Source organism: Dendropsophus ebraccatus, chromosome 9 (assembly GCF_027789765.1).
Source record: "Dendropsophus ebraccatus isolate aDenEbr1 chromosome 9, aDenEbr1.pat, whole genome shotgun sequence".
In the NCBI taxonomy this organism is placed as follows: domain Eukaryota; kingdom Metazoa; phylum Chordata; class Amphibia; order Anura; family Hylidae; genus Dendropsophus; species Dendropsophus ebraccatus.
The window spans coordinates 44,617,606-44,639,118 of NC_091462.1; the positions used below are offsets into that span (position 1 = coordinate 44,617,606).

The following is a 21,513-nucleotide window of genomic DNA, read 5'->3' on the forward strand; positions in this document are numbered from 1 at the left end:
GTTTGTGATGACAACTACTATCAGTATGTAATAAATGTTCTCAATTCTTGTTCAACAATAAGTGTGAAAAAATAAGACATCCCCTAAAAAAAACCATAGTGCATCTTTGGGAGCAAAATTGAATATAAGATACTGTCTTATTTTCAGGAAAACCTGGTATTCGATCTAATCTAGTTAAAGCTAAGGCTACCTTCAGGTTATGTTCACTCGCTGCAGATCTGTGTATCTTCCCATTGAATTAGCAGTTTACACTGCCCTTATGTGTTAGGAAAGCTCCCAGCACAAACATATCCATAGACCCCTGTGAATCTGACCGTAGCCAGGAGTGTCCTTTTGGCCTCTGTCAGATAAATATAGGTCAGTAGAGCTTTTATTTTTCGCTGTGAGGAATATAACTATTCCATACAAAGACATGCAATAAAATATCATCAACCGCAAGGTATATACTTCTGGAAATAATAACAGCCTTTCAACAAAGGAGGCCATTGTGTGCCTGTCCAGTGGTATGTGTTAGAGATATACATTGGGAACTCCTCCTGAATATACTTCTGATAGAGACTGAAAAGCCTAATGTAAGAGGAGCCTGTGCAGCCTGGAGTGCAGGATGAGACATTGTAGCAACCAGAGAGACCTGGGGATATGTTACTAATGTATTCTAGCTAGGTGGATGCAATACTATCTACTATCTACAGATGTTAGGCTGCATTCACACGTTCTGTGTTCCGCACGGAACATGGACGTGGAATGGCTGTAACGGACTTCTTCCCCTGTAATTAGATGCTGGGAGCGGGGGAACTGTATAGATATGCGCCACACTGTAATGACAGTGCCGCGTGGCTGATTCATTACAACACAGCGCGTATCTGTACAGTTCCCCCGCTCCCAGCATCTTATCACAGATGCTGCCCAGCACGGGGGAGAGTCCGTCGTTCTGTGCGGAACACGGGAGGTGTGAATGCAGCCTTAGTAGGAGCAAGCTGTATAAAGGTTTCCAGCAGGTAAACAAGTGTCCTCATTCACTCACAGAAAACGAGAAAACGTATATCTTGATATGGTAAGTTATTAGAAAGTGGCATAACTTGCCTCTTCCAAAGGAACCTTACGGGTAGAAGTGCCCATGGTTCCATAATAAGGACTCTAAATATCCCTGCATGCCTCCATTCAGGATTCATGTAATTCCTGTTTAACTTCTTTCAATGCGAACATACACTCTAACACAGGGGTGGACAACCTGCACTACTTCAGCTGTTTCATAATTACAATCCCCATCATGCCTGGACACCCTTTGGCTGTCCAGACATGATGAGAATGGTAGTTTTACAACAGCTGGAGGGCGGCAGGTTGTGCACCTATGCTTTGATGTGTGAAGCCTGTTACATTTTAGTGATGGTGTGACCGGTTCTGCTGCAGGTGGCCCCTCCCTGCCATAGCATGCACTATATAACCTGACTCACTTATTTAACCACAGATTTTATAGCAAGTTAAGATAGGAGCAGATTTTATTGTGTCATAGAACGCATGCAACTAAGTGCAGATGGTTCTGAGACACGCATTAAAATGAGATTTTCCATTTAGGGCCATTCACCTTCACATGCAAGTATTAACTGTTCAGCTTGGACGTTCTGCGAGACTCATTGGTCTGCATAAAGAATATTGTCTGATAGTATGATGAAGTCTATATGCAAGTTCAGTGTAGTTATTTAGGTAACATGATCCTGATAGATACATTATTCTTATTTAGTGGAAAACCTAAACACCTAGGTATATGTGCACATAGAATATACATAATCTCAGGACAAAATCCATCTCCAGCTGGCAGTATTATCCATCTGTATGCTGACTACATAGCGGTCAATCAGTGTTATCCATGACTTATTCTGCTCAGTAGCTGTCCTTCTAACCTGTCTTCTTTTTTTCTTCCTCCCTTAGAAATATTATGGTTTGGATACCAAGTGGGGTGACATTGAGCAGTGGATGGTAGGAGTCCTTCAGTGTAGTCCCAGTATATTGTGTGTGTGTGTGATCCTTCTGTCTCTCTTTATTTTGCAAAGTGCAGCCAACATTAGGGGCTATGCCTCCTGCCACATACTACACAGTGATACATTTTAGGGTCACACCTGCATAGTTTTTTGCTCTTGTTTGTGCATGCTGTTGTAAAGTAACCCTTCAGGTATATGGACATTTCCAGACAAACCATTACAGCGTAAAGCCCCAGAGTGTATTGTAGAATTGGCTGCCTGATGGGGAATGCACATGAATTTCGTACCAAAGAAGTAGTGATACATCCTTTTATTTTGTATATCACCTACCTGTTATCAAAAACCTATCTCCTATCCTGTTGCCCTCTTGTATTCTTGTTGTCCTCTCTTCGCTTCTTGAGCTTAGCTGCTTCATGTTTGTCTCTTGCTCCCCCAATTCATTTCCAGGAAGACAGTGAGCGGTACTCGCACAAACCACGGAGAAACCTCCAGGTCAGTTTTTCACCTAGTTGTCGTGTTTCAGCCCACAAGGACTGTTTCCTGATGGATCATTCCCATAATGAATGTGATAATGCTGTGGCCCCTGTATATGGAGCAGCATGTACTGTATAACGCTGAGTAATACCTTCTGCGGCCTAGTCATTGATTCAAAAAATAATATTCATTCTTCCATTCATTCATTACTGACTAATCTTACGGACATGTTAATATGGCTATCAGTCTGTTTACACCCAATATAACAACTCTAATAGAAGGCAATCATGTAAACCATATTGGCCCATAACTACACGATTTATAAGCTAAAAACATCTCCTAAATATTCCAAAAAATACATTGTGGGTCAGGTCATCCAACAAATCCAATCTAATAAACAGTTGTCTTGATGATACTGGGTCTTTTTAAAATAATCCTGAATTCTTGCAGTTTTTATTTTGTCCACTAAGCCACATAATAAGCTTTCAGTTCTGATAACTTTCAGCAGTCTCCTCCCTATCATACACACAGGATTGCAATGGAAGGTGGCATATGTCTATAACACAGGATCCACCAGTCACAATGGTGTTCACCCCCCCCCCCCCTCCTTTGCACACGTTGCAGATGGTGCCTATAATATTTTCCTCTAGAAGTCAATGAGTCCCCTCCAGACTATTTTGTATGGTCCATCTTTCTAAATGCTGGTAACAAAGCAAAGCAAAAGCTCCAGCAATATGGCCACACCATATAATATCTAGGTCATACATTACTTTTAAGAGGATTGTTTGGGTCTCTGCTTTACAGTTTAATTTATTTTTATCCCTTTTTTTGTCAATTTCTTAAAGTTGTCAGCATTTTTAGCATCCAAATGTAAATTTTAAAAAATATATAAAGAATATCGGGGAAGAAGAATCTATATATAGTTTTTAACAACTGGGATTACTAAGCGTAAGAATACGCTTTCCCTATATTGAATGTATACATATATTCTTGTAAGCCATCTATTTGTAATGACCCTGGTTTACTACAGAGATTAAATCTAACAAGAAACGCAGCTCTTCAGTGATGTCTTTTTGCTTGTGCTCTGTCTTGCTTATTTCTATTTTCCCTCTACCTTACTGAAGGCTTCCGATGAAGATGATGTTATGTCTGTGACTAGCAGGAGCAGCCTGAGGGTCAGTAACCTGTGCTCGTCCTGGCCTTGTAACAATATACAGTACTCTGCATGCATACAACTCACTCACTGTGTGCTGGGTGTTTGTTTTTGTACTAACTTTTAACCTTTTAGTTATAATATGATTGTATATTATTCAGTTATGAGTAAAATCTAAGTAGGATGCAGTTTGGTAAAAGCACCAGCAGCAGAGGCACACCCTGTACTTGCCTATTTCTAAGCACTCAGTTCATGTCATGTGGATTGTGCAGAAAGTCACAAGATGAATATCCAGTTATGTGACCTCATGTATACAGTTAATCACTCTGCATGTTTGGTGCCATCGCCCTAATATATTCATTAAAACAAAGGTCTCACCCTAAATGTAAGAGAATTGCAAAAACCTATTCCTTTTATTATAGTAGTATTAAATAACCCCTAAGCTATGGGTCTCCTTTACCTGCAATTTGCCATCAACTGCTTTTTGTTAGGGGAAATCTGTCTCTAGTGATAGCTTGATCAGAATAGAACATGGGAAGTGTGGGCAGGGCTTATCATGTGCCATGTGCAGGAGAGTCGGATAAATTCTGGGCAGTGTACCTGCAAGCAGAGCCATCTCCAGGTGATCCACTCTGTTCCTAAAAATAATTCTAGCTACAGCCACAAAGATCAGGGCAGCTGTGTCTTGTGCTTACTGTAACCACTTTCTTTCTGTAGTGCAGTAGTATCTTTCCTTCTGATCACATAAAACCTTCCAAAAAGGGCATCAGTAACCCCTTCTTCCTGCACATGCCATTTCTATAGTACTGTACCGTGTAAACCATCTGCCAGCACAATGCAGCCTGTTTGGTACACTTTCACCAGTAATATGTCACTATGTTAATCTAACAAAACGTGCAGACTTTTAAAAATCTGACATGTAGACAAATTTCCTGTATAGTATTGACAGACATGTCCTGGGTCTTAAGGCTGGATGTAAAGCAATACAATCCCCTAATACTTTATATACTTTAGTAGCCAATAAGGTAAAACTACAGTGCAGCATGTGCATGTTTAGCTAGCACTAGAGATGAGCGAACCGGGGCTGCTGAACTTGGATAAAGCTCTAAGGTTGTCTGGAAAACATGGATACAGCCAATGACTATATCCATGTTTTCCACATAGCCTTAGGGCTTTATCCAAGTTCAGCAGCCACCGCTAATCAAATGCCGAAAGTTCGGGTTCCGATCGACTCGAGCATGCTCAAGGTTCACTCATCTCTAGCTAGCACCTACTCTTTGCTGTGGCTCATACAGAATTGTCACACAGCCCACCTCCTCTATAGTGACTTTTCCTTATTGCTCTGTTGATTTAGTTCATTTACCTACAATAAAACTCTGCGTTTGCAGCCACATTGTTTCAGATCTTATTGTTTTGACTTGCCCGCTTGTCTTGCTGTGTGCAGGTGTGTGTTCTGCATGCTAGGCCTGCAAACATATCACTCAGCCCTTCTTTCTCTTTTTCTAACAGACCAATGGTTACGAGGATGAATTGCTTGGAGCAGCTCAGTATAGGAAATCCAGCAGGGTCAGTGGAGAGCTGAAGATTTGCTTGGGTTATGTTCACTTACATTGAGGATGGTGAAATCCTAATTCAGCTATTTGTTTTGAGGCCTCTGTAACACTTGATAAAAATACCACATACCTATCTTAAAGAGGTATTCCGAAGTAATATAACATACCCTCTATCTGCAGGATGGGGGCTTAGCTTTAAATCAAGGTGGGGACTGCAATTCCCAAGGATCGTGCCCTGGTTGTTTGTTATGAAAGGTGGCTCCATTCATTGTCTATGAAGCTCAGCTACTTTTGGCAGCTCCTTAGATAACAAATTGAGTGGTAGCATGCTTGTGTAAGTCAGCGCTTAGTTTATAACTAAGACCATAATGGGACCCATCTGTAATCTGACACTTATCCCCTAACCTGTGGATCGTTGATAGGTTATGCCAACTCGGAATACACCTTTTAAGGAACCTGTCAGTAATGGTATGCTGCCTTCTCAGGGGGCAGCACAACGTAAGGACAGACCCGCTGTTTTCACCAATATATCCCCAATGCTGATTTGTGCTGCAGATTTGGAAAATTTTAATCCGCTACCAGGCAGCAAATAGCCTGAGAAGAGTCATTGTTGTCTGAGAAGAGTCACCGAGAGAAGAAACCTACAAATTATAGGGCAAGGAATGAGCGAAAATTCTCCAGATCTACAGCACGCATGGGCAAGGGACAAAAGACTGAAAACAGAGTGCCTGTCCCTATATTATGATGGCCTCAGCTAGGGCAGCATAACAGCTGCCGGATGTCCTCTAAATGATTAATAATAAGGCCCCTTATGTAATACTGTGACCACAACTCTGTGTATTGGTTAATGTGAGTTGTGGTCTTTTGCTTTACCTTCAGAGCTCAACAGGCAGTGGAGACACCATCCCTTCTTCCCGGGGACCCCCCAGGGATGAGTCAATGGTTGGTTCTGTGTTTTATCTGACGCTGCGTGTGGAGCTTTTATATGGGGAACCCTTTAACAGAACGCCTTTATGTGCAGAATTATAATATGATTAATATATGTTTATGCAATATGTTTGGGTTGACAATATATTAATACTTTGCTGCCGTAACCACAGTTTAACTTGCTTACTCTGTGTGGCCATAGTAAGAATGATGGACTTGCAGGAGTATCACAGTATTATTGCTGTGCAGGCCAGATACTATATAAATACTTGATGTGGTTGTTCTTGTCGTCTGTAATTGTGTTGTGTACATGGTTATAATTGTTTTATATCAGGCTGCATTCAGCCATTAGAGAAATGCTGGTATGAGGCCAGTATCATGGACGGACCATCCTTGTAGTCCAGCTGTTACTCAACTAGAACACCCACAAGAGACACTGAAATACTTTGGTATTAGCTCAAATACTAAATGCTTTGCAAAATTTATAGGGAAAGGGTGTTTCTTCTTATGAGCTAATGTGGCCTTTATCAGGCCAACTTCTAGCACTACGTTATCTACCTGTTTTAGTTCTGCATTTTCTGTATTCAGTTGCAATCACATTGATTCAACACCACCACCCAATAGATTAGGATTAATAGTCAAATTCAAAATCAAGGTTTCTCCCAATTCAACTCAACTTGTCAGAATCATTAAACCTCTTTATGACGATTGTCCCAAGGCCTTTTTCTCACGCCCCGTAATCCACAGACCATGCAAAGCATATTAATGAGGGTAGTTGGTACTAAGCGTCTCTCTTGGACTAATATAAAACTAAATATAGTTGTATTTATATAATGTTCTTTTAGTTTGCTGTTGCTAGTGCTGAATTTGGCACATACTGCGAGGGTGTCGCCAAGCATGTAGTTTTATTGAAAAGTCTCGTTTGGAATGCTGAACCGCCCTCTAATGACTGTGAATTGCTCTAAATTGATTTTAAACCTCTAATAATTCAGGTAATACTTAAATCTTCATTTGAAGTTTTTGTTGGAATAACACCTTGGTATTCTATAGGGGAAAATGGGTCGAACTCCACTGCCCATTTGCATTTTCACTGGCCATTCCAGTGTTTGGCAAAAGTAATACGCCACTTTTTTTTTTTTTTTTTGCTGTTAAACATACTGGGCCATAACAGACCCCATCAAAGACAGTGGGTAAAATGAGTTTGTGTTTGACCCAGTTGGAAAGCGCGTCTGCCATAGCACCATGGTTTCCATCGTGTTCTGCTTATACTCACAAGATGCTGAATTAACCATGAACGTCTGTCAGACAAATGAAGGCACTGTCCCTAAGGCTCCACATTCTAGCACATTGTACATGCAATGAATGTTAAGAGTTGCAGGGTACATTTAGCAGCGACTGATGGGGGGAAAAACAAACAAGGAACATCATTGGTGGCACAAACTGCATAATATGATATCACATTTACTTACAGACAATAGAGACTGACTGGTAACTTGCATACATACATTGTTCTGTGATGCATTGCATGTCAGTGTGCTTTAGAGTTGAAAGGTTAACGCTGTCTCTGCGGTATTGTCTGTGAACAGCTTCCATCTTTCATGCTTTTTCCTGTCTCCCCTGTGTAGAGCGCTTATTACTCTGACCTCAGCCTGGCCAGTGCTCCTCTTACAGCCAAGTCTCTGCAGCAGTCTGTACACAATGGAAGCCGGGTCTGTTCCTTTCCGCTTGCTTCTCCTCATTTCTGGTTGGCTTCTCAATAGTGCACTATTTTACCTATTGTAATACCTGTGTGGGTACAATACTGCGCAGTAGTGTGATCAGACGACATGTTGCAGCGTATGTACAATGCTTATAGTTCATGGATTGATTAAATGTTTGTAAGCCATAGGAGTAAATTATTAAAAACAATGGAAGCATTTGCATTTATTTCATGGTCTCCATGGTTATAGGCCGCAAAGACATCTGTAAATGGGAGTATGATTGAAGGGTCAGACTTCACAGGGTTTGTTTGTAGTCTGTTACCATGGAGACACACTGGTTTACCTACACAGGAAGATTTTTAATAAGACTATATGCACATGCTTAATTTTAACTTTTTGTTTATTTTTGTAGACTCCAGTTGATGTAATATCATGTAATAAAAAATTAAGAGACAAACTCCTTTTTGGAACATTGTGCAGCTTTCACTTTGTTTAGCTTAGATGAAGGGAATCTGTTTAGCACTGGTTGTATTGTATCCCTACTTAAAGGGGTTTTCCAGTGTTTAAAATATATCTATTTCCCGGGCCATGTAAAATTATATAAACAAAAAACTATACTTACCTACGCCAGTCTCTCACTGGTCCCCCATAGCTTTCGCTAAGCAGCTTCTGGTCCCTTGATGCTCATCTTTCTTCTGCCTCCATGATGAGATTATGGAGCAGGACCTCCCCATCCAGCTAATCACACAGAGGTGTCCAATCTCAGCTAGTAATTGCCCGAGCAGGCAGAAAAGACGAGCAGTGAAGGATCGGAAGGACAGAAATGGGAGCAGCGGTGGACTATATATTTATATTTATATTTATTTTTTTTAACACTGTTATGCCCCTTTAACTTCCTTAAACTATGGTGCTGTGTGTTCAGTTAAGTATATCTGCAGGTCATCCAGGTGTTACAGACTGAGTAGATACTTCTCCATGGATATTTACCAAGCACCCAAGCATAGCATGATTATAGAAGTCTGTTCTTCATGGATCAGATCCATGCCCATTTCTCTGGGCACCCTCCTTTATTGTTAGCATCCCATGTTGTACTGGTGCAGCACGTACCGTACGTTGCTGCACTGAGCGTACTATTATCATTGTATGTGATGTCTACATTTATACTGAAGCTCATCCTGTCATCACTGACATGAAGACAAAAGTATTTTCGTCTTCTTGGCTCACTCTTTCATTCTTTTTCTTTTTTCCAGCCATCACTATTGAACTGCAACTCTCTACCCTCCAGATCTCAGCGGGTGGGTCGATTCTCAGTCAATCCACTTAAATTCTTAGCTTGCTTTTGCCTGCTTTTAAGTTGCATTATTCCACTTGACTATTCCTTATCTTTTTATTATTGCACCCCAGCTGACTATCTGCTTTCTGTCTTCTCCTTGCCTGGTAGGGGTCTCTATACGATGAGGGTGTCACCAGTGGTAGCCGTCGATCTTCGAGTTCACGACCTGTGAGATTATTTTCTTTGCTTGTGTTCTTCCTTTATAATAATCAGTATATAATATAGCTAATTTCTGATGTATCTTTTATGTGTTGCATTTGTGAACCTGTTGGATCTTGTAATTCTAGACTATAGTTTTATAAATCCTCTTCTGGTCAGCTGTTAACCTATTGCTAGCCCAGGCAGAGCAGCATCAGTATCAACCATAAACATTAGATAAGTGTCAGCCAAACATGTCAATTTTGGTGTGACCACCCAATCATCTAATAAGTCTTGTGGCCTCCTGACTCTCAATGTTGCAGATATTGTGTGCCCAATCCTTGTGTTCCTACGGAAATAAGCTGCCACCAGAGGTAGCTTCATGCCTGGCTGAGCATGCACATGTATGGTGAGTCAGGAGAGAGTACAGTCAGCCAAACCAGTATTCAGCTGACCATGGTCTTATGTGTATGACAGCCTCAGAATAGAATATCCCAAAACAGGTCATGTAGAGCAGCGCTTCTCAAACTTTTTCTATTGGAGACTCACCCAACAGACCAAGGCAATGCCTGGGCCTCACCAGACTGACCAAGAGGATGCCTGGGCCTCACTATCTGTGGTGAAAGTCCATTTAAAAGCTGAAAATAATGCTAGGGCTCCTCTCACCCATCTCCCAAGCTCTATATACCAATAAAGCAAGTACAAAATAAGTTAATAATGTTTCTAAAATGGAGATTTTTGCCAACAGCAAAAGGACTGTGCAGATCATAGTCACTGTTGTGAAAACTGGCTCCTGAGCTGGGCCTCACCAACAACTAGGGGGCGCCTCACTGGTGAGGCCCGCCTCACAGTTTGAGAAGCACTGATGTAGAGCATATATGTATAGCAAAATAGCTATTATGTGAAATTCATATAATTTGACATCTGATTATCCAGTACTTGTTTCTAGCATAGATTTCAATATAATGTATAATATCAGAAGCAGAAAATAGATAATTATCTAGGTTTAGAAAAAGATGGCTGCTATATTCCAGAAACAGCACCTTTCCTGTCCTCAGTTTGGGTGTGGTTTTGCAGCTCAGTTCTATTATACTAAACTGTAATACCACACACAAATCTGGTAGATCTAAAGCCAGCAGGATTTGACAAATGACCGGTATGAGATACACCTGTTTTATTAAATTACTCTCACTGCATTTAGTGTTTTATTTAGGATTTTCTACCTGAAAGCTCACTACAGGTGAGTTACATTTATGTGTCTTGCACTTATAGGAATCCATTGATGCAGGAATTGTAATGCACTGTAGTTATTAGTTTGCTCTCTGCCTTAGCGTGCATGTAGTATTGAAGATTAACATAATCCTGCAGCTAGAGAGACACTAAACCCATAGTCTGAGCTCATTGAGAAAAACGTCCACCCCATGATCTGTCTCACTGCAGAAACCTTTTTCTACATATGAGAATCAGGTCGGGCTATGTACACTGCACAGTTTTTGGCCTGTGTTGTGTTTTGTTTTTTTCTTGTGTAAAATTTACCCAAAAAAGGCAATTTTATGTCCAAAACCAGTCATTATCATCATGGAATTTAGTGGTAAAACATTTGTTAATTAGTCTGCAAATATTACAGATGTAAAGCCAAGTACAATGGGTTTCTTTTCAGATAGCCTCATAGTTTTTTATGTAGCCACAAAAAGTCTAAAAAAAACTTTAATAAGCTCAAAAATGGCTAAAAAAGGATGAAAAAAGTGACATGTGGCAGTGTTGGACCTGATCAGGGGACTTGAGAACTGCAGGGCTAAGACAGCTCTGCAGTTCCCAAAACAAATGTTGGTGGCAGCAGAGAGGCCTGTACTGCTGCCAGTCAATGGAAATTAATGTATAAATAAAAGTTCTATTACAAAGTCATAAATCCAAATCGCGCAGCCCTGTATTGTAAAAGATGTATTCCTGAGAACCTTTTGCCCATTTGACTATTTTTAGCCTGCCTTGTGGTTCCCATGGCAGGACTAGTTGACATTGGTGAATAGAGAGCAGGATAGGTATAAACTGTGTGTCAGGGGCACAGCTTTTCTCTTTTCAAGCATCTTTATTGAGATTCACTCTGTCTTATCACTCTCCCTTCTTTTTCTCTATGAATATTCCTTTCCTTACACTTCTCTGACGCATGATTATGGAAGCCCTCCGAGTACAGCTGTTACCTGGGCTCTGGATCTCGTGCCTCCTCTCGTGCCAGCTCTGCCCGTGCCAGCCCAGTGGTGAGGACTGCTCTTACTCTGCCCTTCCTCTCACATCACATCATGTTCCTGCAGTGTTTGCTTGTATTTGTCTCCTGTAATATATGCTGTTGATGTTCCATAGACGAGGAGTTGCCTAGAATTGTTTGCTATGATCAGCGGCTATATTTTTTATGTAGCAGATTCTTATTAAATGAATGTGGGGATTTTGTTTTGTTATGGTGCAGCTCTTGTGCCACGTCCCTATGTAGTTCTGATTAAGCTAGAGCTACACAGCGATGTCATTTGACAGAAAAAAAGTTGTAAAAAAAATTAGCCAAATTGAGATTTGAGGCCTGCAGTCAAAGATTGACTGTCATAGGTTGGGTTGTTATGTTACACCTCTGGTTACCACTGATGGCGCTATACATAACAGCACCCGTTTCCTCTCTAATCAGTCTTCAGAACCCACGGGCCCACCTTTATTTCGCCGTGGGTCTGCCAGTGGCAGTGTCCATTCTCAGAGTCATCTTGAAGATGTGTCTGTTACTTCCGGAAGCAGAGTGAGTGGACGTGTGGGCATGAACCGCTTTGTGCCGTGGTCACTTATTAATCTCTATGAGATTTCTAACCTTAATCTTTTATTTTCTTGATGTAAAATAACAAATTGAGAACTGGTTCTGTCTCTTTAACAAATATTACTGCCTCAGGCTACCATAACAGGACCATATAAGTTTCCTTAACTAACGCACCAAGGACTAAACCATTTCTGTCCCGAGTTTAACTTCTGTTTTGTTTTTATACTTTATAGATTGAAGAAAGACCAGACAAAGACTTTGCAGAGAAGGTGAGCTTCATTTCATTCACACATTGCCAGATCTATAGCACAGAGCTGGGATGGACCTATTTTATGTAGTTGCCTGTATTCATTGGCTGGGGACCACAACGTTAGACTATACACCTTCACAATTATTCCACAGTTATTACTCCTGTCCTCCATATACATATAAACGTTCAGTGCAAAAGTTGATATGTTTTCCATGAGATGGCGAGAGGTAAGCCACAGTCAGATTGGGCAAAATTTAAAGGTGTAATCCGGAGAAAAAAAATTTTTTTAAATCACCTGGTGTCGGAAAGTTACACCGATTTTGTAAACTACTCCTATTTAAAAATCTCAAGATCTCCAGTATTTACCAGCCGCTGTATGTTTTGCAGGAAGTGATGTATTCTCTTCAGTCTGACACGCTGCTTTCTGTTGCCACCTCTGTCCATGACAAAAACTGCCCAGAGCAGGAGCAAATCCCCATAGAAAACCTCTTTTGACATTTCCTTTCACGGTCAGAGGTGGCAGTGGAGAGCACCCTGTCAGACTGGAAAGAGAAAACTCCACTTCCTGCAGGACATACAGAAGCTAATAAGTACTGGATGACTTGACGTTTTTTAATAGAAGTAATTTGCAAATCTGTATAACTTTAACACCACTTGATTTGAAAAAGATTTTTTTTTTAATCTGGAGTACCCCTTTAAAATCTTAACAACGTTGCACTGAATTCTTTCAATCACCCGATTACTCCCTAAATGCTAAATTCAGCAGCTGTCATTTTGCTGCAGTAGGGTGCCATTCCTTTATATAGCTGGTAGTTCTGCTGTTCTGGGAAGCAGGTTGTACACTGCAGATCAGAATGTACAGAAAAAAAGAACTGGGCTGTAGAATGAGAAATCAGTCCAGGTAAGAAGCTGTTTTAGGATGCTAGTGCAGGCAGCTGCATCCTAAATGTCTACCCCTAGACATCTCACATTCAGCATGTATAACTGGGAGACATGCCCAGATGAGAGTCTGAAACTAGGAGCAGGTTGTAAGCTAGATGAAATTGAGTGCAACTTTTCAGCTTAAGGTAGCCACATAGGTGTGTAAGGCATACATAAGCTTTGTCAGCAGTTTTTTTTTTTTAAGTATAAACTGTAAAAAGTCACTAAAATAGGGGTTTGTACCCTAAATCCATAGATGCCAGTCTTATTGCAATCCACTGTTCCATCGCTGAGAAGCGTTCCCCTGGGCTACAAAAGTACAGCATAGTTCAGCCTCTTCACTCTAAACTTCTGTCCCATGGACTTTATCCCCCAATCTGCATATTAATTCTAACATTTATATCTCAGTGCTGGAGCACAGGATTGCAATAAGAGTGGCATCTATGGATTCAGGGTAAGACTGGGTTCATACTGTGGTTTGCAATCTATATTTTCATCCGTTTTTTTTTTTCCTTTCTTCCAAAAACAGATGAAAAAATTTATGTATTTGTGTACATCTGTTTTGATCCGTTTCTCCATTATAAAAAAGAGGAGGATCAAATGCATTCTTTTTTTTTAATTTTTTTTTATTTTTTTTAGCGTACACAAAAACATGGTCGACCAGGTTTTTGTATGCACTAAAAAAAATGTATTTTGATCCGTTTTTTGATCAGGTTTTTTTTTTTTTCATGATGAAAGCAAATAGAAAAACAGATTAAAACGGTTGCACACACAAACATCATACATGGCTGAAAGAAACGGAACGCAGTGTGAACCCAGCCTAGGAAGCCATTTTGCACATCACCTTTGTTTATGCAGAAAAGCTGCTCACACAACTACTTTTTAGCTTTCTCTGGCAAATGATTGAATTATAACATTCTGCAACAGCTGTAGAATCTTACATCAGCAAATGTATCTTACCATCTGTTCCAGAGTGGCCGACCAGCCTCTAGCTTGTCTGCGGCAACTCTTGCTTCGTTGGGTGGGACGTCCTCTCGTAGGGGAAGCGGAGACACCTCCATATCTGTAGATACAGAGGCATCAATTAGGGAAATAAAGGTGAGTGTGCAAACACAGCAACTATATGTACTTTGGAAGTGTTGTACCCCTGGGAATTGACACTGTGCCATATATAAAGCAATGTCTTCCACCTTTTGTGAGAGTGGAAGAAATTTTTATTTTGTGACCCATTTGTTCTAGAACCTGTTTATGCTTGTTCTTTTCCCCGCCTGACTGTCATAGTTCAGTTTTTTTTCCTTTTTAAATTCTCAGGTTACCTAAAAAAACTTGTTTTCCCGTGAAGGTCTCACACCTGCTGCCTTTGTTTTACATATTTTGCTACTTTCTTTATTATTCTGTGCAAGCTTCTTGACTCGGATGAATTGTTGCCTTAGTCATAATAACAGCTCAACCTTTATATCATAAACATGCTGAACAATGCAAAGAGTTGGTGCGCAAATTACAGCACCTGCAAGAGTTGGATAACATAACTAGAACACCCCTTTTTATGTAGCCAAGTTGAACTCTTCCTGACACCACTGGTAATGACCCCTATTTTTGTTTAAAGTGTCACTGTCGTGAAATTTTTTTTTGCAGAAATCAATAGTCCAGGAGATTTTAAGAAACTTTGTAATTGGGTTTATTATCCGAAAAATGCATTTTTATCATGAAAAAGCAGTTTGAAGCTCTCCCCCCTGTCTTCATTGTTCTCCTATGGAGAGAGCTAAAGAAAAGACCAAAACAGGACAACAAAAAGTTAATCTACAAATCCCTCACCCGTTATCTCTTCTGACCATCACCAGTGACCTGTCTGAGCTCAGATTACAGCTGTCACCCAGCTCTGTGCCTGTAATCCTCTGTTATCTGCTTTCTGCTGCCGGCTAACTCCCTCCTTCCTCCTCCCCCCTCCCCTCTCCCTAGAGCAGACAGGGTACGACTCCTGCAACAAGTCACAATTTTCAGATTTTTTGGAGTGGATGAAAAAGAGGAAGGAGGGGGGGACCTGGGAAAAGGCTTTTTACATGCAGATAATGGCAGATTTGGCTAATAAACCCAATTACAAAGTTTCTTAAAATCGCCTGGACTATTGATTTCTGCAAAAAAAAAAAAAATACGACAGTGACTCTTTAATCATGTAGCTTATATCACTGTTGATAAACTTTAGTTTACTTTAACGCCCCCCAAAAGTTATACAAATCACCCATATACACTCATTGCCGGAAATGCTTATAAAATGCTTTTTTTCCTGCACTTACTACTGCATCAAGGCTTCACTTCCTGGATAAAATGGTGATGTCACGACCCGACTCCCAGAGCTGTGCGGGCTGTGGCTGCTGGAGAGGATGATGGGAGGGTGATGCTCAGTGTCCCTCCAGTGCCCTGTGTCCCTCAGTGTCCCCCTGCATCATCCTCTCCAGCAGCCACAGCCCGCACAGCTCTGGGAGTCGGGTCGGGACATCACCATTTTATCCAGGAAGTGAAGCCTTGATGCAGTAGTAAGTGCAGGGAAAAAAGCACTTTATAAGCTTTTCCCGTAATAAGTGTATATTGGTAATTTGCATAACTTTCGGGGGGCAATACAATACTTTAATAAAAAAATTTGCCGGACTTCACCTTTAAGGTCTCCTGTCCTTTTTTTTTTTTTTTTTTTTTATCACATCTGAATATGCAAAGATCAGCAAAACATCTACAGACAGAAGTAGCTATGGTCAAAAGTCTAAGCTTGACACAAGGGGCAGAAGAGCACTGAATTATAGTGAAAAAACGAACTTCAAGTTTCAAGGGAATCTGTCGCTGTAATTCATGCTTCAAACTGTTACATAGTGGTTAGGTCAAAAAGACACGGTACCAGTGCAAAGATACAAATAGCATTTCCCAAGCTCCCGATGTGCAAGTGCTGGAGCACTATCCCTGCTTGATTGTCAGTCAGCTGGAATCTGAGCCTTGGCTGACAATCAAGCAGGGTCAGGGATGGGAGGGGGAGAAAGGAGGTTTTACAGCCTGCAGCACTTCAGGAGCATGGGAAAGCCTCTGATTCTTTGTAATGAGGAATAATGGCATTTTTCTAGGTTCTGGACAGATAAATGAAAGGTACCACATGTCTTGTTGAACTAGCGGCTCTTAAACAGTGTCAGCAGTTTGAAGCATGAATTGCAGCTGACGGATTGTATTGAAAGACAACCGTATATGAAAATCTCAGGTGTACATTGCACAAGGATTATGTTAGAGGAAAACAGTGCGTGTACAGAAAACAAATATATGTAGCCACTGGGCAATGTTGGTTATTTGTTCACAGTTATATACTTCATTATTATGATTATCACCGTTTCTTATGGATTCTGTTATAGTGACTGAATTTGGTGTTTGTCTGTAGTTTTATGTCTTTTACATAAACCCCTAATTAGAATGTGTCTTGGCCTGGGATCCTATCCCTTTCTTTCTGAAGTCTTTTGTAACCACAGCAAATTTATAGGTTAGGAATATTTGAAGCATTCTCCTTTAGTCCTGATGTCATTCCGGATTAGGGAGTGCCTGGACTATGTAGGTCTTCAGTACTGGCGGAGTCCTGTCCCAGCTGTGCACAGCTGTTTTACCCCCAATCTGCCACTGGTCAAAGATACATATGACGTTCTGCTTAATCCCCAGTAGGAACACTACATCTTATAAGACGTGTGCTTTCTTCTGTTTTATTTCTTTCTTCGGTCTGCTGCTTTATTCCTATGCATTCTTTGTCCCTCTGTCAGGAGATCAGTGAGTTAAAGGAACAGATTGAGGATGTAGAAGGCAAATACATGCAAGGGCTGAAGGAGATGAAGGTACCAGTCTGTGTGACACTAACCTTTGTCAGGGCGTGTGCCGTGTAATCCTGCTGATCTATTTAATGTTCACCTGATATTCCTGGACTACTAATTTGTTTTTGCTAATAGCCAAAAATTTTATTCCTCTATTTAAATATTTTTTATTTCATAATTTTTTTTTATGCTTTTGTTGTTTTTCAGGACTCCTTGGCAGAAGTGGAGGAAAAGTATAAACGGTCTATGGTGACAAATGCCCAGTTAGACAATGAGAAAACATCTTTGCAATATCAAGTGGACACTTTACGGGAGGTTCTGCTGGAGATGGAAGAAGAACTGGCCGAGTCCAGGCGTCAGTATGAAGATAAACAGAAAGTAAGTTATGGCACCTGCTTTAGAAGCTTTTTACTTGGGAGAGATAATAATGTCGTAGCTGTTGCAGCAATCAGATGATCTAGCTTTCCACACTCACGGCAAGCAGCTGACTTTCCAACTTTCTTTGTTGTGTTTTTAATGTGTGTTTTCTGTTTTGATTGCTTTGAACTCCCATGTATGTCAATGAGAACACTGATCAAAAGATAAAAATGCATAAAAAAGCACAACTACAAATACACTGCCATCTTCTACTGCATATTATGGAAGCATGTTGAATACATTATCAAGCTATGTTCCCATGTAGTATTTTTGCTCAGTATTTTGCAATTAAAATCAGTATTGAAAACACAGCTGGCCGCCATTTAAGGGCAAACAATTGCCCTTATTTTAAAACAACAGCGGTTGTTTTGAAACAACGGACGTTATTTGCCATTAAATAGCAGCGATCCACTCAATCTCAACAGTGTGTGAACTTAGCCTTTCTGTGTTTTTCAATCCACTCTTGCTTTTGGTTCCAAAATACTGACCAAAAATACTGTGTGTAAACATAGCCTGACATTTTATTTAGCCATAGCTGCATCTCACTTAATGACATACTGTATATAACCAGATATAAGAATGGTATCTAAAGATTTCCTTGGAATTACCTAATGCTATTAGTCACTGTTTTCAGCTGAATACATCTTTTAGAAAATGTATTTAAGCCCTTTCTCATTTCTGTGTTGTGTAATTTCTGAATCTCATTGTTCACAAATGATGAAATAAGTTCCCTATTATTTACATAGCTGAGGTTACCTATTCGTACTTGCATGGTGAACGTTTGTGGTTTCTGTATGTTTAATGCTACTTGTTTTCTTGGTAGGAGTGTGAGCGGCAGAAGCACGAGCAAGGCGTCCTCCGTTTCCAGCTAGCTGAGATGAAGGAGGCTTTGGAGCAGAGGGAGGCCCTGCTAACGGTGAGAAGGAAGGAGACGACTGGAGAAAAAATGTCACATCTCATTTTATTCTTCTGGTTAAGTTTTCTCTGTCTTCCTGAAACAATTGTATTGTGACAGAATTACAGAGTGACATGGCTGTCAGTGATGGCCCAATGCTGATTTTCAGTGTCTTAGCCAGTCTTTTCCTCTTGATTTTTCTTCAATTTCCTGTCTTTTTTGTCTTTCTATCTCTGCTGCCCTTTGCCGACCATTAGGAAATCCGCCAACTGCAACAGAAACAAGAAATCAGTGACCGTGAGATCTGTGACCTCAAGGAAACAATAGAGTGGAAGGATAAAAAAATAGGGGTATGAATCCTTGTTAAGGATGTCTGTACTAGGCTGAGCAGCCACTACAAGAAGAGGGAAATTGCTTAACAGGAAGGATAATAAATTCCCCAAAGTAGAAATAGTCTAAACCGTTGGTGGATGAGTGTAAAAAATATGGTGGGGAGTGATAAATGTAAGGACGTATGTATTAGAAATTTACAACAGTGTATTTTGGGACACTTAAGGCCCCCCATAAACTTTCATTAACTACTAACCAGTGCATACCAGGAACATCCAGTCTTCTAGCCATCACAATTTGACTTCATCACTCAGTTATTTAGTTATTGTCAGGAATGGAGATATGCGACAATTTTTGCTAAAGGGAAAAACTCCCCAAGACTCCAGTGACCTTAATGCCTTACAAAAATACCCAGTGTAACAAATATCATCGGATGTGCAATACCTTACCCTTTAAACCCAGCGTATACATTTACATAACATTGTCCATATACAATTTCTATCTTCAGTATCATCTTTCCTTTTCTTTCTTTCTTAACTCTGGAAGTGCAGGCTCTAGAGAGACAAAAAGAGTTTTTTGATCCTGTTCGGACTGAGCGAGATGCCCTCAGGGAAGAGGTGACCCACTTAAGGGAGGCATTAAAGGTACAATGGATGTAGTTTTAACCAGTGTTTTCCTTGTATATGTATAGTAAATAACACCATCTGTCATCAAGGACTGTACAGACCGCTAGAGGTGTCCATGCTGGTGGCTTTTATGTGCGTCACCTGTATTTGCCATAAAAATGCAGCTATTAAGCAGTGTGCAGTTTTTGCCATGTGGTTTGCACATGCAATAGCTAGTGTGGCATAGCAGCTGTATGTGTAGTCTGTCTGTCATCTATTGCTTGTTCTATTAACACAGTTGTGTAGCTTGTTTTTTTTCTAGTCTATTGCAGTAGTAGTTCATTACTTATCTGTGTCAGTCTGCACTTTCACTAGAATATAAAAATTGCCACCAGATGGCACAGCTTTAACTTGCTGCATAAAATATGCCTTCAGAAAGGGGAAACCGGTATACTAGAGACAAGTTGACCTTTAAAGAGGATGTACCACCAGGTACTTCCTCTTTATCCTGAAGCCACGGATCGAACGGCACCGGCACGGCGAAGCCGGTGCCGCGGTCCATTTTTCGGTCCGCGGCCCGGTTCTGTGCACGGCGCTGTTCTATGCACCAGAACCGGCCCGTGCTGAAGCACTGGTGGTAGGCCGGGCCACCCCCAGTGGGAGGGAATTCCTTCCCCTGTATGACGCGGCTCCATTCATTCTAAGGGAGCCGCGTCATGGAGGGGAGGGAATTCCCTCCCACTGGGGGCGGCCCGGCCTACCTCCAGTGCTTGAGAATCAGCTGGTTCCGATGCATGGAACAGCTTGGTCCGGAAAACGGACCGCGGCACCGGCTTCCCCGTGTTGGCGCTGTTCGATCCGTTGGTTCAGGTTAAAGAGGATGTACTTGGTGGTACATCCTCTTTAACAAGAAATGTCTTGTTTCATTCCATCATAATTCACAGCCTTTCGCATGTATTGTTAGCAGCCAAAGAAGTTCTTCAGAGCCAACATAGGATAAAACGAAAAAAAAAAGTAAAATAGCAATAACAACTACTGCTTCTAAATGTATGTGGTGCTTAAAGGGGTTGGCCACTTTATGGTAAAATTGTTCAGTGTACCGTACTAGTAAGTGTACACACTGTATATACTGACAGCAGCTCCCTGTCTACCTCATAGAGCTAAAATCAGACTCCCCTCTTCCAGGCTGTGCTGCCCTGCTCTGTGGTGATTCTGTCCATAAGATGGCCGACATGGAGGAGCATGTGACCATGCCCCACCCCCAGTGTGATTAGACATATACAGGCTCAGTGGTGGCCACTGGGGGCGTGGGCATGGTCACATGCTTCTCCATGTCGGCCATCTTATAGACAGAAACACCACAGAGCAAGACTGCACAGCCTAGAGGGGGACGTGTGATTTTAGATCTATGAGGTACACAGAGAGCTGCTGTCAGTAAGTGCAGTGAGTACAGTTACTAATACTGTATACTGAACAATTTTACAATAAAGTGGCCAACCCCTTTAACATAAGAAGCAATGACATTTTTTTTTACTGTTTACCGGAGATTCCTAACCTAAATTTGTTGTAGAAAAACAGGTACCAGGTGACCAATCCAGGGGATGAGGCAAAGGCAGTACCTAGAAAGAGAGCTGAGGTCAGGGTTAGCCAGGGACAGTAGCATGGTAAACATGAGTGAGGACAGGAATGAACCACAATGCATTGCAGAATGACTTGCTTTTGGCCATTCCTCTTCCGATCTGGGATACGGCAGAGGACAATATGAAAGGAAGGGTCCATCAGCAGGAACTACTTCTGCTTACCAGGATGCAGTGGAGGTGCTATGTGATGAAATATTATGTTTAATAAAGTGGAGTAACTACCTGATGGAAATATAGTATCACTAACGGCATCCAAAATATGACTTGCTAACATATGGTTAATTCTCTTACATTTAGAAAAATGGCATTGCACTCGACTCTGACAGTACCCTGAATGGCGACGCCTCAATAGAACACCATGTAAATTCTGACGGTCCCCCTGATCCTCCAGTTCGGGCAGTGTCAATGGGTAAGTGAATGTGTGAGCTATTCTCTTTCTCTTCTGTCTTTCTGGCAACAAACTCTGAGCTGCGTGGCTTTCCACTAACCCTGCATGCTGTGCTTTGTATAACTTCTGCAGCCTGTTTCCTTGTAAGGGTATTCCTCATCCATAACAGCCTCCCTCTTCCAAAGCAAA

General features: G+C 41.1%; 1 protein-coding gene across 16 annotated transcripts in view; it reads left to right on the plus strand.

The window, feature by feature from the left end:
• LOC138800925 (leucine-rich repeat flightless-interacting protein 2-like) overlaps positions 1–21,513 on the plus strand; it is a 98,591-nt gene that overhangs the window by 72,663 nt on the left and 4,415 nt on the right. For 3 of the 16 annotated variants that reach the window (XM_069983152.1, XM_069983161.1, XM_069983153.1), the window contains exons 4-21: positions 1,930–1,977; positions 2,427–2,471; positions 3,578–3,628; positions 5,116–5,172; positions 6,039–6,101; positions 7,712–7,795; positions 9,037–9,081; positions 9,228–9,287; positions 11,435–11,512; positions 11,929–12,033; positions 12,282–12,317; positions 14,192–14,317; positions 17,002–17,073; positions 17,257–17,427; positions 18,290–18,382; positions 18,619–18,711; positions 19,243–19,335; positions 21,234–21,345. In XM_069983152.1, coding sequence (XP_069839253.1) covers positions 1,930–1,977; positions 2,427–2,471; positions 3,578–3,628; positions 5,116–5,172; positions 6,039–6,101; positions 7,712–7,795; positions 9,037–9,081; positions 9,228–9,287; positions 11,435–11,512; positions 11,929–12,033; positions 12,282–12,317; positions 14,192–14,317; positions 17,002–17,073; positions 17,257–17,427; positions 18,290–18,382; positions 18,619–18,711; positions 19,243–19,335; positions 21,234–21,345 — 1,432 coding nt within the window. The remainder of the gene's footprint in view (positions 1–1,929; positions 1,978–2,426; positions 2,472–3,577; positions 3,629–5,115; positions 5,173–6,038; positions 6,102–7,711; positions 7,796–9,036; positions 9,082–9,227; positions 9,288–11,434; positions 11,513–11,928; positions 12,034–12,281; positions 12,318–14,191; positions 14,318–17,001; positions 17,074–17,256; positions 17,428–18,289; positions 18,383–18,618; positions 18,712–19,242; positions 19,336–21,233; positions 21,346–21,513) is intronic. The other 13 variants (XM_069983158.1, XM_069983156.1, XM_069983154.1 and 10 more) reach the window with 13 other exon arrangements.